Source organism: Calonectris borealis, chromosome 9 (assembly GCF_964195595.1).
Source record: "Calonectris borealis chromosome 9, bCalBor7.hap1.2, whole genome shotgun sequence".
NCBI classification, from domain to species: Eukaryota; Metazoa; Chordata; class Aves; order Procellariiformes; family Procellariidae; genus Calonectris; species Calonectris borealis.
In genome coordinates, this window is record NC_134320.1 from 24,419,415 (window position 1) to 24,435,514 (window position 16,100).

Below are 16,100 nucleotides of genomic sequence, written 5' to 3' on the forward strand. Positions count from 1 at the left end.
CTCCTTTGTGACAAAAAGCCAAACTCGAATGTATGAAAACCAGACTCCACCTATTTCTTTTTCAGCCCAGCAAGCCAACGTAATAGGAGAGGTGGAATACTGCTTCAAAATAACAAAGCAAGCCAGGCTTATTAACTTGAATTCTGCAGGAGCACTGCTGCAGACAGGGCCGATCACAAAAGGAGACACTGACAACAGAGGCAATGAGGCTCATGACAGAAACCATTGGCACAGGAGGGTGGCTGTGAGCTACCAGTCTGTCAAAGAAGATCTCAAAATCGGTTATGTGTCTTGTGAACCTTCTATAGCATAGTATGTATAAGAAACTGCATGTATGATTTTCAATTAGTGTTGCGGACCCAGAAGCCTGGCTCCCACCTTGTGGCAGATACTCAAGCTCTTTGGAAGAGTTGCCTGATTTATTGATAAAAAGCTTGCCTACCTCATCATCATTGACGAGCTCTTTCTTCACTACTTTCATTGCATAAATGCGTTCAGTTTTCTTCAATCGAACAAGCAGTACTTTAGCATAACTGCCTCTTCCTATAACGCGGAGCAAATCAAAATCCTGAAGACCCAGACTGGAGGAAGCTTTGCCACTTTCTCTAATGCTCATTGCCTTTTGATAAAGATAATTTGAGATTAGTAAGCAGGCTTGCCAATTTTTACAACTGCAAAAGTTAACATTTCAAACGGAACAGCAAAATTAATAAAAACAACTGATTCAATTAACACTTGTTTTTTTTAAAACTGCACTGTCCAGGAAAGGAATGTGAGGGGAAAGAAAGGAGGCAGAGGAGACTTGGCAGATAAGAAACAAATGGAGCTGGAGGAGTTTGGAATACTTTCTAAGTCAAAGCACATCTATACTTTCTAAATCAAAGCACATCTCAACTCAAGATTCAAAATAAAACAGCTTACAAGCCATACATACATACACCTGAGCAAGCAACCCAAATGTGCTTTATGTACTAGTTTTCAGTTTGTGACAAGTTAAATTACTAAAATCTTGAAATTGAGAGACACAGGCTTTAAGATCTCTGAGTACAGTTAGCATTGTTACAATACTTTACCTCTTTTTCTTCACCAACATGGTCCAAGCTCTCATGACTTGAGGGATTGTACGGAATCACTAGAGGTGCAAGAAAAATTATTAGACCGATGTGACACAACAGTATTTACTTTGCCTTAAAATTTCCACACACAAGAGCTCAGTCAGAGAGATACACGATTTAAATACATTTATTCTAAGTATTCAAAACCGTTGTTTTGAATTCTTTTGCAATACTGCATTAATAATCAGTTATGGCTAATATAAAACCCTGTAATTATATTTGGAGATCTCTTCAGATTAATCTTGACTCCACACACAGAGAATCTTGTGCAGAACAGTGGTCTGTTTGGTTTTTAAACTGATCATCGTCTATATCCAAATTCAAATGTTAGGACCATCACTCTGATTGCTACAAGAATGAACTTGTTTGGCTACCGATCCAGTAGAAACCCTGCTAATTCTGTTACGAGGGTTTTTTTGTTTGTTTGATTAGAGCATTAAAGTACACAGCTTACTGATGGAAAAATGTGACTGACAGCCTAAATTTTTCCTTTTTAGCTAAGTTTCTTAAACTGATAAGATTTGGAAAACTGAAGAATTTTTGTATTTATATACTCCTTAGCATTAAGAAGCTATCTCATTTTTCTTGTTCTATGAACAAAAGAAGGGTTTTAAAAATAATTTACTTAAAGTTATTCTGTTTCATTTTAAAACCCAAAGTTCATGTTTCAGCAACTTACAGTAATTTAAAGAAAAAAAAAATTTATCTTACCTGATTCTACATTATCTGGATGCACTGATGATGGATCCATAGGCATTATTGGTTCCTGCAAATATGCACAGGACTTTTGTAATAGACTGTCCAAGTGTGGACAGTGTGAGAGACATTGTTTTAGAGACAATAAATGAAATAAATGATCCCTGAGGAATATAATCTAGCTACTTTTTAATTTGATTAGTCAACATAGTTCCTGCTCTAATCCATACACAATAAAAGAAACCACTAAAGTCCTTTTTCTACCTATTTTCCAGAAGTTATGACTCATTTCCAGAAGCTGTTGGAGTGACAACTTAGTACAACAGAAAAAAGAAGTATAGCAGATGAGAAAAGAGACAGAAAAGCTCAAGTACTTCAGCAGTACATATATTAGTCAAATGAATTCACAAAATGTAGACTTGTAGCTGTCTGCTTTTAATATTAAACCAGGAGCAGTAATCATCTACATTTTTCTGGGGACTTAAGAACTAAAGATGATTGAATTTCTTGGGAGAAAAGTCAAGACTTCTGCACTTCCTCTTCTTCTCTTCCTGTTTAGAGAATTTATTTTACCTGTACCTCACTTTGTAAGATGCAAAATAGTGTGTGTGTATATGTGCTATGTAACAATATAGTGAAAGATGAGATAAATATCACTTATATGTTTGTATCTGACACAGGAAAAGATATCAAATGTGGAAGTTAGATGCCACTAAATTGCCATTCTGCTAAGTGATTCCCAAACTTTCCTGCAAAGCGTCATAGTAACCATAAAGAATGATGTTTCATCTACTGTGATTATTTGCAGACTATAGTCTGAAAACCATTATTATAAAGTGGGCTTTTTTGTTTGATTGGTCGGTTGTTGTTTTTTAAAGACAACTTTTCAGATAAGTTTTACTTACTGGTTGTAGTGTATGACGGCCACATTCAATACTGACAAGTTTGTGACACTTCTTGTGAACAAGGAGTTTGCAATTGATGCATTTATATCCCTGGCGACCCAGGCCCCATATTCGGTCAGTGCAGATGGCACAATGAGCTCTCTAGAATAACAAATCAACAAAACCAATTAAAGAGCAAAACAAAAACCCAAAAACTATTCAGCCACATTTTCATTAACAAAGAACATAAGATAGGAGATCAGAGATCCCTACTGAACTTGCCACTATACCAAGAGTCTGAAAACTTTAAGAACAAACAGGCAGATACAATACAGAGGATATAAAAAATCAGAACTGAGCAATAAGCCACAACTGCTGTACGGAAAGTGTGCATCTACACGGAAAGGTGCAGGCACAGCCAGCCTCTTCTGCTGCACACAGACCCAGAGAGACATGAGCCAACTCCAGGTCAAAAGCATTGCAGTTCAATCAGCAGGCTGCTGACCAAGCTAACTTGCTATGTGTCTCATCATCTCCCTGTGTAGATGAGTCCTTACATTTGTACAGATGAAAGCAGGAGAACAAAAGCTTCAACACATTAAACCACCAGATAATAAGAAATGGGAAGATCACCGCTCACTGAAGGACATTCACAAAACAACTCAAAAGAACCATGAAAACAGGGTGCCTACGAAAGCAAGAGTGGAAAGTGGTTAAACTATGGTGCCTTGACAGCCTTTGACCAGGAAGAGGTCAAAAAAACCCCCCAAAAGCAGAAGTTAGATATGAAGGATGCTCAAGATGAAGTTTAGTGGAGACAATCTCAAGCATTAAGCACACAATACACTAAGCTTAGAAAAGAAGGAAAGATTATTGAAGCTGTCAAGGAACCTGGCTTATTCAAATATTCTGGGTTTGGTTTTTTTGCTGTTGCTTTCTCTAAATACAGCAGATAGCCTTCTTGGTCCTTAGCTAATTATATTTGACCATTGCTTCTTGAAAATATTACAAATGGCTTGTTATTTTCATGATTTCATGCCATCATAAGTAGGCTGTTTGGAGAAACATCTCAGTTTTTTGTTTAAAAGTCATGAAAGAAAAGTCTGTGCATCATAAGCGAGTTCAGACCTTTTTACTCCCAGAACTTAAAGAACTGAAAATGTACTTTCAGCTCACAGTCATCTAATGCCAGTGTTCAAGTTTGCCCTCTGGTAAGATTTTAAGGGAACACGGGAGCTTTTATATAACTGATATCACCGTTTCAGAGTATATGTAAAGTGAATTGCAACCAATTTAGGTTTTTTCTATTTTAAGTTCCTGATAATTTAATAATGATTAAGTTTCCTGGAACTACAGGTTACCAAAAGTCTACATATTATAGACAAACAACAAAAATGAGAATAAAACTACCTTATAATTTTTCAAGGCAGTGACATTGTAATTATGAAAGTAAGACATCCCTGTATCATGGTTTTAAGTACCCAACAAGAGTCTCACCCTGTTAAATCGTTTGGCTTGGAAAGTGTGACCATTTGCACAATAGAGCTTTCGCCACCGGCGGGCGCCTCGGCGATAAATGGATTCTAAGAGGAAAAACATACGATTATATCCATAAAAATATCAACATAGAACTACAACATCTTCTCATGGACGTTTCTGTGTAGAGTGATTTGCAGAGTGAAGTTTCACTCCTGCACCTTACAGAAACACAGAGTAATGTTCCAAGTATCTTTTCCCTATTTTAAGTTTCGGAGAAAATTTGAAGTAGAATATCCTGATCAACTCGAAGTTAATTCTGCTTTTCCAAAGTTAAAAGGAACAGTGAGTCAAGAGAAGGAAGACTGCCCAAACAATACAAACGCTTGTGTGCAAAGCATGCACCTACCTTACCTAAACTTGGGGAGGAGCTGTGGGGAAGGGGAAGGAGAAAAGGAGGTGAATTTCAGGAGCATACCCTGATTTATAAGATTGCTTGCACAAATCCTCCACAGCTGCCACTGTTTGTTTTGTTGGGGTGTTTTTGGTTTTTTTGTTGTTTTGTTTGTTTGTTTTAATTATTAGAGGCATGCCAGGAACCAAAGTTGAAAACTAGAATATACAAAACTACACTGAGATGCAAATCTATTTCTGATTCAGTCTGCAACCTCATTTTTTCAGAAAAGCAGCATTACTCATACTGCCAAAGTTAACTTTTAAGCATGCACATTTACATTTGTCAGAAACTTGGATATCAAGCTGACAGATGTGTGTGTGCATAACATACACATGCTCTTTTATAAAACTTTAAGACAGAGGGAAAATTACCTCTTTCATATCTAGTACATTAGCTAATACAACTTAGAGATTTTCGGAGAATACTCCTGATAGTACCTAAACATCAATTTAAAATGAATTAACCACAGATCTCTAAATGGTGATACGACAAGACATTACCATTGCTTACAAGCCTTTGTTCACATTAGTCAGCCAGCAATCTGGCAACTACCAAAAAGACAGGAATAGGATCAAAAACTGTCATGATAGAAGAGGCAAAAGCAAGGAAAGCAGAGTGACATGGATAGTTAACAGGAATGTGAAATGCTTATTAACAATGATTCAGAAGTGACAAACAACATTTTAAGTTTAGCAAGACTTTCTCTTCCTTTTAAATATTTAATTTGTAGAGATCTGCATTATTAATATTCATAAGTATAGGATGCCAAACCACAGAATATCAAAATCTTCTAAAACAGGACATCTGAATTCCTGATTTTCTGAACTTCTTAACTAAAATGCCTACTTACTATCTTCTCCTGGACAAGGCATGCCAGGCCGTTCTGGTACACATGGAAATACTGTAAGAAAAACATTAACTTCTGATTAATTTTCATTTCAGGCAGAAAATAAATCTTTGGGTTAAATACAACACTTCTGAAAGGCATTCAACCATTTAGGAAGAGCAGCACAGACTGCATTTTAACAAAACCTTGTACAAGAGCAGGTGAGCTGAAAAGCTGCCACAAAACCCTTTTGCTGGACATAACAGCGATATACATGAGAAATACGAGCAAAAAGCAGAATAAACCAAATTATTTCCTAAAGAAAGTAACTAGAAAAAAACAATGATTCTGGTTTCTCACGTGACCAATCATCACAGTCAGTATTTGGAAATCTTGACTATAAACGTATTATATTACAGTGTCCTAACAGCTACATATGATCTTGTCTCCATTAGCCTTTTTTTCCAGTTTATTTAGCTTCAGTAACTGTCAGAGAGAAGTATAACTGGGGAGACATAGCCCTGGTGCTGGTTTAATCAGAAGCTTATCAAACACAAAAATAAATGGAGAAAGGGCAGATCAAAAAGCATACTGAAGTAATATATACAGAAACAATGAAATCTACACAGAAACAGATTATGTTCTTCCACTTTTTAGAAGTCTTTGTGGGAAGCTGAAAAGCTGTCTCTTCCTTCCAAATGAGCTGATGGTGAACCAGATTTTTTGCATCCTTTTAGAGAAGGACCATGTTAAGACACTGTAGGGTAACACACCCACTAACCCTCTTTACAATGATCCCCTGCTTTTCTGCTATAATCTCTGTTAAATTGAAATCTATCTTCTACTTGTAAAAAGTTACAAACAGTAAGAAAAATATACTGCAGAAGCTACCAAAATAGGCATATAACCCTGAAAAATAAAAATTGAACAATTACACATCAAACAGGGGCACGATATTATTAGGTTCAAAACTGGTCTAAAGTACTTAATTTTAGAAAAGTCAAACTTTTAACTAATCTGGCATCACAAATGGAGCTCATCAACTTTCTTCCCTAACACAGATGCTGCTTTAAAGCACTTATCAATAACAAAGTGTAGGACACTGTACTATATATCTTCTACCATTCATTGCCAGCAAGTGTACGAAGGCACGTCCCATTCACATTGGGATGAATGAATGAGAGACAGGGGCTCTCCTTCATTAATAAAAAAAAGTATTTTTTCCTCCCTTAATTTAATAAAGAACATTGACAAAGTGCTGACAGCTAAAAAGCACGGTGCATGGTTTTCAGCATCCTCTTGACAGAATGCCACAACAGGCTTTAATTGAGGAGGCTGTGCAAAAGACACAGATAATGCAAGGTAAAAATTCCACTTATTCACAGGTACAAACATGAGAAGTAATACAGTAAATTTCACCATACCATGAATTAGAAGCTCTGAATCCTTGTTTAGTTCATACAACCGAAAGGCCTCTTCCAACTCCAGCTGAGAAGAAACTGTACATGGATCTCCTGTAGAAAGAAAAGAGAACAACACAAAACTCAATCCAATTAGTTCTGCGCCATTCAACAGTTCCCTCACAGTTGGTTCTACGATGATTATTGTAGCAAAACAGAACAATATTCTCAAGTGTGGTAGTATTTATTTTTAACGCTGTTCAGAGAGTACATCTGAAAATACAGTCACATTGAATGCTTTCAGGGAAAATAAAACTATGAGATATTCCCAAGAGGCAAGCAGATCATAATCACAAAACACCATTGGTTTGGTCTGCTACAAGCATGGTTACACTCATTTCAGTACAGCAGGTGCAGGTTATCTTCCTGCACCTAAAATCCTTCTAAGATTCCATTTTATTTCATGGATTTTTAATTATAATTGAGTCAATTCTCTTTTCACAGCTGCTTCGACATTGCCAGGACTTCAAGAAGGAGGTGCAAAAGCAGTTTGACCTCTAGCCTTTCCTCAAACCTCAATCAAGACATTGGACAAATCATGTAACCTAAGTGAAAACACCCCATTTTTCTGATTTTTAACTACTACTTTCACACTCACAGGACTACTTGAAGTAAAATCCCTTAAAGAAAGGGCACCAAGGCAGGAAAAAAGTGTGGGTTGGCTGTTTTTTTTTCTTCTTTTTTATAAAACTATTGCAGCTTTTGTTGACCATTTGAGACAGAGCAGATTATCATACAAGCATTTGGCACGTATTTTAAAGTTTCTCTGACAAGACTGTGTCAGATCGCTTTAACGAATCTGTGTTTCAGACGTAATAGTTTAGGACTGAGTAAGGTCCCTTTGTAGATTTTTTTTTAGAAACATAAAGTATATAACATGTATCCACAAAAGTATTTCGGAATCATTAAACACCACTTAATTACATCAGGGCAATTTTGGCATACAGGTAGGTTTAAAACATACAGGTAGGTTTAAAAACTAGGGACAGAGGTGGGTGAGGAACAAAGGAGATCAAGCTAGAGATCTGCTGTATTCAGGATCAGGAGCAAGGAGGACCTTAAATTCTAGCCTTGGTTCATACTCCTTCAGACACACAGCCAGTACTTTATCTGTTTCTCAAGATCTATCTAAAGACTTCATCTGATATTTTAACTGATCACCTGTGTCTGTCAGCATTTGGAAACTGCTATAAAGACTGAAAAGAACAGCAATGCAACAAAAGGTTTTATTTGGTGTCTGATGCAGGTTAGTAACATCATAAAAAAATTATCCCCCTAAAAGAAGAAACCTTGTTCAAAATAATACTACAACCAACACATTTTTAGAGCAATGTTGAATCTGAATCATCGCTGCCCCCAAAAAAGAAAATACTTCTGGTTATTAGTTCAACTTTTTGTTTTCCCCCTCCACCTACACAAGATGTTCTGTGCGAGAACACGGGATTTATCTCTGCCTGCTCGGCTCGTACTCCAGCACATGAGCAGAACAAGCTTCTTTCTAGCCAAAATCCCATACAGCAAGTCTACTGTCATATAGCATTTCCCATTTTTAACAGAAATACTACTTTCCACACCCTTAAGTAAACTGGTTGTGGGTTGGAGAAAGGCAGAACAACTTCCATCTCAGCTGAACTGGATCCAAACTGAAAGTTTTACTGCTTTGAGTCTTCGATCAATACTATGGTTTGAAAGTTAACTAGCAACAGCCTATTAACTATTCTCTTCTTGTTTTGTACGACAAGATATCAACATTAATACAGGCGTTGCTAAGGCTTTTCAGGAGAACCACGCACCTAGCAGGCAGGGGGGATATTTAAAACTCACCCTATAAAACTTTTTCCAGTTAATTTGTTTTGTTTCTAACGTATCCATTCTTTTCTATTGCTAAAATATTAGTAATAAATGTAAACTGTCCATTTGCATAAAGCAATCTGTCTTTATTCTTTTCTGCATGTCATAACCCTCAAAACAAGTCTTTGAAGCCAGTTGTAGTTATTTTTCACCATACCACCTCCCCTCTACAATTAGCCTATCTGGACATCAAACTGCCAACCCACTGCTCAAACTTACATAGTGCAGAGCACGGGGAGGGGGGATGGAGAAGGAACAACTATATTTATTCAGACTTACTACGAGAATCAACAAACCAGTTTTTCTTCATTTGTTTCTGACACCTGTGCAAACAGTTTTGTGTTTCTTTTGGGCAGAAGAAAAGGAAGCTTTCAAGAACATACACCGTGCTTCAAGCTAGGAACAGAAGGTTTATAGACATACTCTTTCAACAAGTTCGGAGTAGTACGAATTTTGCAGCCAAAGACAGCTGGGATAAGTGTCATAGGAAAATATTTACTTTTGAGTTACATAGCAAGAAACAACAGAGTGAACACAAACATAAGGCTAATGTCCACCCTACAGGACATTTCAGAAGACAGAGGTAAGACAAACTGACAGCATACAGATAAAAATAGAAATTTGTCTAAATTTGTCAAATCAAGTTAATTCTATTTTCCAGTTGCATCTGAGCATTTTTTGAATCACTCAACTAAATTAGGTCTGCCTTTGTCTGCCATTACCTCTATGAAATAGAAGTAGTTATACACAATGCTCTGCATCTTGTAAAGGCTAAAATGACATTTAGTATATGACAAATAAAAACCTTAGTGACTGGGTAAATCCAGTTTAGTCACACATCTGATCAAGCAGTTTGGTCAGGAAGTAGTGAAGAGATGGCCTAGACACCATATCTTGTCTTACACTACAAGAAGCATGGGTAACAGTATAACAAATATCAGTTGACAGTACACACATTTCCTCATGCTACTCTTAAACAGTGAACTTCACTTTTAGTGAAGAGGATGTGATCCAGGAATTTTCCAAGAAAGCAAATTATGAGTTTCTAGAAAGAATACCAACTGAAAACAGTAGAGTGTGATGGAGAGAAAGGAAGAGAGGAGGCAGGGGTCTTGGCAAGAAGCCATGCATTGTAGATACAAGAATTACTCATAATAAAGACGAAGGGATTTTTTTTAAACACACTCCTCATCGCCAGATTAACTTTTTCTCCACCGACGTTAAACTGGAAGTCAATGACTAAAGCAAACACGGATTGCTTGTGAAAATGGAATCCTATGTGAATACATGAAAATAATTTAGTCAAACTGCAGCATTCCTTTTTTTTAAACCTATCTCTAATTAAATAGCAGAAATTGAGACAGAACAAACTGTTGCTTCAAGTAAATTATTGAATCTGCACAAAATGTTCTACAAATGTTTTATTAAAAAAGATATGTATTTCTTACTATGACTGACACTGCAGACTCTTCCCCTTCAGTGAGAAGTCCATTATCTTCCTCAAGATAAAACAAAACCAGCTTATTATGAAGTAAATGTTCAACTCAAATAGCACCGCTGCACAGTTCAGTCATAAATATTGTTCATTTTACTTTACTGCATCTGCCTGGTATAAATAACTTCGGAATGATGAGGGGAAGAAAAAACACAGAAAGAAAACCTGCTCAGATTCCCAAGACCACATCTGCCCATAAAGCACTTCCAAAAATCAGCTTTGGTCCATGCTTAGCTTTAAGCTCTGAAAAAACTGGCACTCACACAATTTTGAATGGGAAAGCTGTGAGAAGGGGAGGAAACAGTTTTATAAGCACCATTTATGCTGATCACTGCAAACAAATACTAATCACTGCACATTATGGCCTTTTATGTATTGCATCAAGTACTTAGCATGCTAAAATAACTCAACAGCTATTCCATAATTCAGACGTCTCTTTGGTGTAGCTCAAAACCTATGTGTAGAATACACGAATTCCACAAAGTAAATAGGAACTACAAATAACCTTTTCAAAAAATTACTGATGTATACATACAGCTCAACTGGACCACATCTGTTAAGGCAAAGGGAGAACAGACTCTGAACTTTTTTTTCATCCGAGGTAAATTTCAACACAGATAACATAAGCGCTAGAAATGACAAGAGTTCTCAGCCAAGGTTGTTACTGCACTTTGATGAAAAGTTACTATACATCATTCAGATAAGTAATTTCTCTTTTAACATTTAGAAGAAGTTTTATTAGTAGCTATGCGTTAATAGACTTCAGGTTGCTAAAGTAACAGCCAATACAAACGCTCACAATATGATGTTTTTGGTTACACATACAACTCAACTATATATTAAATTGTATCAATATTTTAGATAAATACCGTAATTTGTATAATTTAAGGTTAGTTTAACTCTTTTTCAAAGACTTAAGACTTAAGGGGAACTATGATCTTCAGCAGTATAAGGGAATACATTCTATTCCTTTTGTAAGAAATCCTAACATTGAATTCACATTTTGATAGTCACTGAGGTTTTATTTGGTTAAAAAAAAAAAAAAAAAGAAAAGAGAGAGCTACACACTAGGCAGTTTAAAACAACAACCTTTTCATTAAGATATACTTACAAATGCATTGGAAAACCATATTGAGTCAGATTTACTATTTCTAAAAATATAAAATATGTTTTATAAGCTTATGAAAGCAGAGGGAAAGGAAAAGATGAAAGGGAGAGGAAAGCTAGAAAGCTGAGCAACATCTAGATCAGCATCAGTTTACCTTCTTCATCAATCCATTTCATGGTGAAAAGCTGTTCGTTGTCAAAGGAGCACATGTCTCGAACTTCATTGCACAGCCCCTCAAATGAGATGGAAGGTTCAAAATATGTTATCATGATGTCCCTGAGCAAGAGAAAAATAAATTTGAGAAACTATACCGTAATATGTAGCACTTGTTCATCACCTCTAACACCTTCCATATACCACTAATATAAAACCCATGCCTGCTGCAGCCCCCCCAAAAAAATATTAAAGTAAAATAAAGCACAGAAGTTCCCTTCCTATAGCAAAGTCAGGCTCCAAGTGATTTTTATTACCAAATACTTGACATTTAATCCTCCAGGTATCCATTTAAGAAAAACTAAGATTTAAATGCCCAAATAACTATGAAGTGAGTTGCAGCAGATATTAACCGCACACAGAAATGAGATTATATTATACCAGAAGAGTGGAAACTGAAGAATGAAATGCTGCAAAAATTTTGAAGGATGTTATTAACATATTGCTGGTTTTGCTTGCTCTTTAACAGTTACTTTGTTATTAGATACCAAAATGTTGTAAGAACGTATACAACTTCTCCAACAAAATTTGATTGTGTAGATGTTATGAAAAATTAATGAAAAATATTAAACAGGTTTCCTAGCGGATTAGGGGGGATGTTCCAAATACTGAAAGTCCTTTAAAAAAGAGACCCATGATGCTTCACTGCAATGATGGGGAAGGCTGCAGAGAGACATACACTTAGAATTAAAATTTACTACTTTACTGTTATGCAGAATGGGTATTTCTGTTATAATTAAGATCAAAAGATAGTTAACCTGGTGTTTTAAATATGTTAGCATACAATGCTGACCCATTGTCTTGGTATTTGCTGGGCCTTAAAGGGGAACAGGTGACTCTGGGTTGCAGTCCTTTAAATAAAGGGTTTCAGAGATACAGTTCAGAGGAAGGTGGAGGAAAAAAAAAGAGGGAAGGCTGTTTACAACATGACTTTTCAAACATCTTGTATGAGCCCAATGTTTGAGCTATAAGACTAATTGTTCCACAAAAACCACAGCTAGTCGGGATTTGTTTCAGTTGGTACCAGCCACCAGCACTATTTGGTAGGGGAAAAAAAATAATTGAAGCAACAGACAAAGTTTATATCTGGTCAAAATTCACATCAACATACCTACCAGACTGAAGTGTACATATGCAGTGAGTTAAACGTCTTTAAATCGCCTTGTGCATGGGCAGAGTGGTATCAAGAAGGTGACTTAACATAACATACTGTTGTCACTGAACCTGAACCACTTTCAGGAGTGGCAGAGAACACGTGATAAACATGCTTGCCTTTAAGCTAAACCTTTAAGTTCAGCAGCATGAATAAAATAAATGAGCAATTTCTAAACACTCTAGAAGAACAGCTAGCCTATTTCTGGATTTATGAGCATGATCGGAGTTAGTTTAGCAAGGGGGAAGACTCCAGTAAATAGCTAGGATAGTGAAATGACACCTCTTCAGTAATCTGAATAAAGCAATCAAAAAGCTGCTACGTTATTTGGTTGAGGAATTGCTCCTCTTCTTTCCACACGAGACAAAATGCAGAACAAAACAATATTTGGACCCCAGTATTTAGACACAGTACAGTACTTCGGGGCAAATGGGGTTTCATTTGAAACACCCGATTGCACCCATCCCACAAGGCAAAGTATGTTCTCTCGGATACAAAGTTCTCCCTTTGCACCCTCTCTCAAAATGCGCAAGCTGTGAACCCAACGCCAACGTTTGTCTCTATGAACTGAGGCGGATTTAAGAGTGCATTACTGTTACAGACATACAAGCATCAACCAAAGAGAAACCCACGAGGCTGTATTAGGAGGCAAAGTCTTAACCTGTATTTCCTGTTTTTCAGGGAAGGAAATAAGGCACTGCTTACTTAGCAACTTCACTGATTTTGTGCTGAAGTTTACTATCCCTTCAGTTATTCACATTTTAGTGCAGATATATTCACTTTGGAATATTTTCTTAAACAAAAAGTTAAGTTCTGAAGGGTACTGAGAAGTCAGAGTTAAGTATTTCAACTACTGCAGTTTATTTTGTGACTGAACTAGTCAGTAATGGGAGAGGGTATGTTAAAAGCAGCAGTGACTACATGACTACTATGGTCAGACAAGCAAGAAGAGTTAGGTGACAGACCACAATCCCAAGAGACAGTTATCACCGATGCTCCAGCAAAAACTGAAGATTAAAAAAAATTAGTAAAAGCTGTTCAGCAGTTTTTCAAATTTGATAATTCAAGTCCACTTAAAATAGATTTATCTGTACTACAGTGAACAGAAAAAGTCGCAATATTAAGATGTACTGAACAGCCCAGGAATCCCTCCGTATCTATAAAGTAAAAGCTGGTACCAATTGAAAAAAACCCTCTTCCTACTTGTTGCTACCTTCAAGTAGCAAAATAGTTGTCCTTCAAATATAAGGAGAGTTTAATTATTTTAGAATTTAAGCAAATTCTCTACATTACTGCTGTAATACCTCCAACAGGACACGTATCAGACAGTTACTAAATACATTTGGAAGATCTTACCCTCTCTGTTATAACAAACACTAATTGGTCTTTCAGAGAACCCTAGCTAATAGCGCTATAAAAAACCAGATGTATGTAAGTATGAATAAGGTTCTACAAGCAACATTTAGCACACTTTTCCTAGAGATGCAAAGCCAGCTTTACATAACACAGAAACTGAAAGATTGCAGGTCTTCCTACAAGCTTTATTTTGCCATTTTAACTATACTGATGACACTGACATTTTCTACTGAGACAGCTCTCACTTCCAGATTGGTTCTATTATCACACCTTTGCATTATACGGTGTTTTCCACACTTCTTGCACCTAACACCGCATTGATGATGTCTTCATTAGGAAAAAGCTGTATTCACTCAAGCTAAGACATAAGGTTAAACTCCACTGAGAAGAAATTTGGCATTTTAAACAAATGTTAGTAGACCAAGTTAAAGAACAAAGGAAAGTTAATGTGGACCATAGCCTGCTGCCTTGCATGAAAAAATACAAAATGCTTTCTTTCACTAAGACGTGGGAAAAAATTTCTTGACAATAGCCCTTTCCTTCTGATGAAGATAAGCTTATGCATTGCTTTTAATAAGCATGTTTGTTATAAAGCTATTCTAAGGCACAATATCCTTATTTGTCTCCTCATGACACACAGAGGGAATTAGAAGAAAACCTGATTCAAGCACACCCTTTGTACCACCACATTTGGATATGTCAATTAACTCTTATTATGGAAGCACCATTTTTTTTAGAATTTGTTTTAGGCCTATTATAATAGGTCTTAATCAGGGACCTGTGAGTAGGAAACCTGCAAATAAACAAGAAAGTACTTGTCCTGAATTACTTTCAGTTAAAATGTTGTTGTTTATATCTTCCATAAATATTAATAAAGGATCATTTTATTCATACTAATAAAAGGCCTGCCTGAATCAATACTCTGCAAATGTAAGGATCAGTAAAAGATAAACCATAGGATGACTGAGAAAATGCAAATGGTAAATCTAAACACGAACACTAGAGAACAGATTTTAAATATCTCTAGAAGACCACATCACTATCTTCCCCACCTTTCCTCTGAGATCAAACAGCTTTTCTCATGCCTTTTCTTTTACAGATCATCCAACAATCACAACATCCTTTAACAAGAAAAAAACAACACAAACAAAAATATTTAAAAAAACACACAACAAAAAAATGCCAACAGTTAAATGCAATTCAATATCCACATCTCATTTTTCACTTTTAAGTGTAAGCTTCTGTGAGAGAACAATCCACTGTGAGAACAGAAACTACTGCTTTAGATTCTTCCACCTGCAGCCTAATATAGCTATCAGATATTATGTATGTGGAAATACACAGAATCACATATTATCTACATATCCACATATTTATCACACACCTGAGTCAGCCATTAAGGCTTTTGATAATGTCTAACTATAGCTCACTGAAATTAACCCATACAAGACTCCTGGAGAATTCTGCTGTTTCAGTATCGTTTCAGTACCGTAAGGTGCAGGCACTGCCATTCAGAACAATTTGAAGCATCTCTTTCCCCAGTGGAAGTCTGAGGTCTCAAATTGCCTGCTCCTCCGATCTGTTTTTCTGGAAAAAAATATATCACCAGGAAATGAAATCAATGTTGAAACTGCAAGAAGGGGTGAAAATGTGTTCATAGGCTTAAACTGAAGCTTTCTTAAGCTGAACACTCTCCTATGGAGAACCTGATCCTCAACAGACAACGAAAGACATTGAGCTGAAGAATTGATCAGAAAGTGCTCAAGATGAATAATAATATAAAGAAAGGATGCAAGAACTCAAACATTCTTAAGAAATTAATTTCCTGGAAATATTTATGGAGGTACATATTGATTTTACAATTAAAATGGAACTTCCCCCCACCACACACTTTTCCCACTCATGTAAATGTATTAAAATTAAGAAAAGAAGCAAGTTTAACATGTATCATGAGAGGACTGTCAGGAGTATTCTTCGTTTGAACCAAATCAAACTGGAAGTGGGCAAAGC

The 16,100-nt window shown here is 36.3% G+C and overlaps 1 protein-coding gene across 4 annotated transcripts in view; it reads right to left on the reverse strand.

Annotated features, from left to right (window-relative positions):
- The window catches only part of PRKCI (protein kinase C iota), a 30,177-nt gene that overhangs the window by 10,441 nt on the left and 3,636 nt on the right, over positions 1-16,100 (reverse strand). Inside the window, exons 2-10 of one of the 4 annotated variants that reach the window (XM_075157408.1) lie at positions 15,580-15,677; positions 11,523-11,644; positions 6,879-6,968; positions 5,479-5,529; positions 4,193-4,278; positions 2,717-2,857; positions 1,827-1,881; positions 1,074-1,132; positions 443-619 (exon numbers count right to left, since the gene is read on the reverse strand). In XM_075157408.1, the coding sequence (XP_075013509.1) occupies positions 443-619; positions 1,074-1,132; positions 1,827-1,881; positions 2,717-2,857; positions 4,193-4,278; positions 5,479-5,529; positions 6,879-6,968; positions 11,523-11,644; positions 15,580-15,620 (822 nt within the window). In that variant the 5' untranslated portion in view covers positions 15,621-15,677. Of the gene's footprint in view, positions 1-442; positions 620-1,073; positions 1,133-1,826; positions 1,882-2,716; positions 2,858-4,192; positions 4,279-5,478; positions 5,530-6,878; positions 6,969-11,522; positions 11,645-15,142; positions 15,212-15,579; positions 15,678-16,100 lie in introns of those variants that run through there. The other 3 variants (XM_075157409.1, XM_075157407.1, XM_075157410.1) reach the window with 3 other exon arrangements.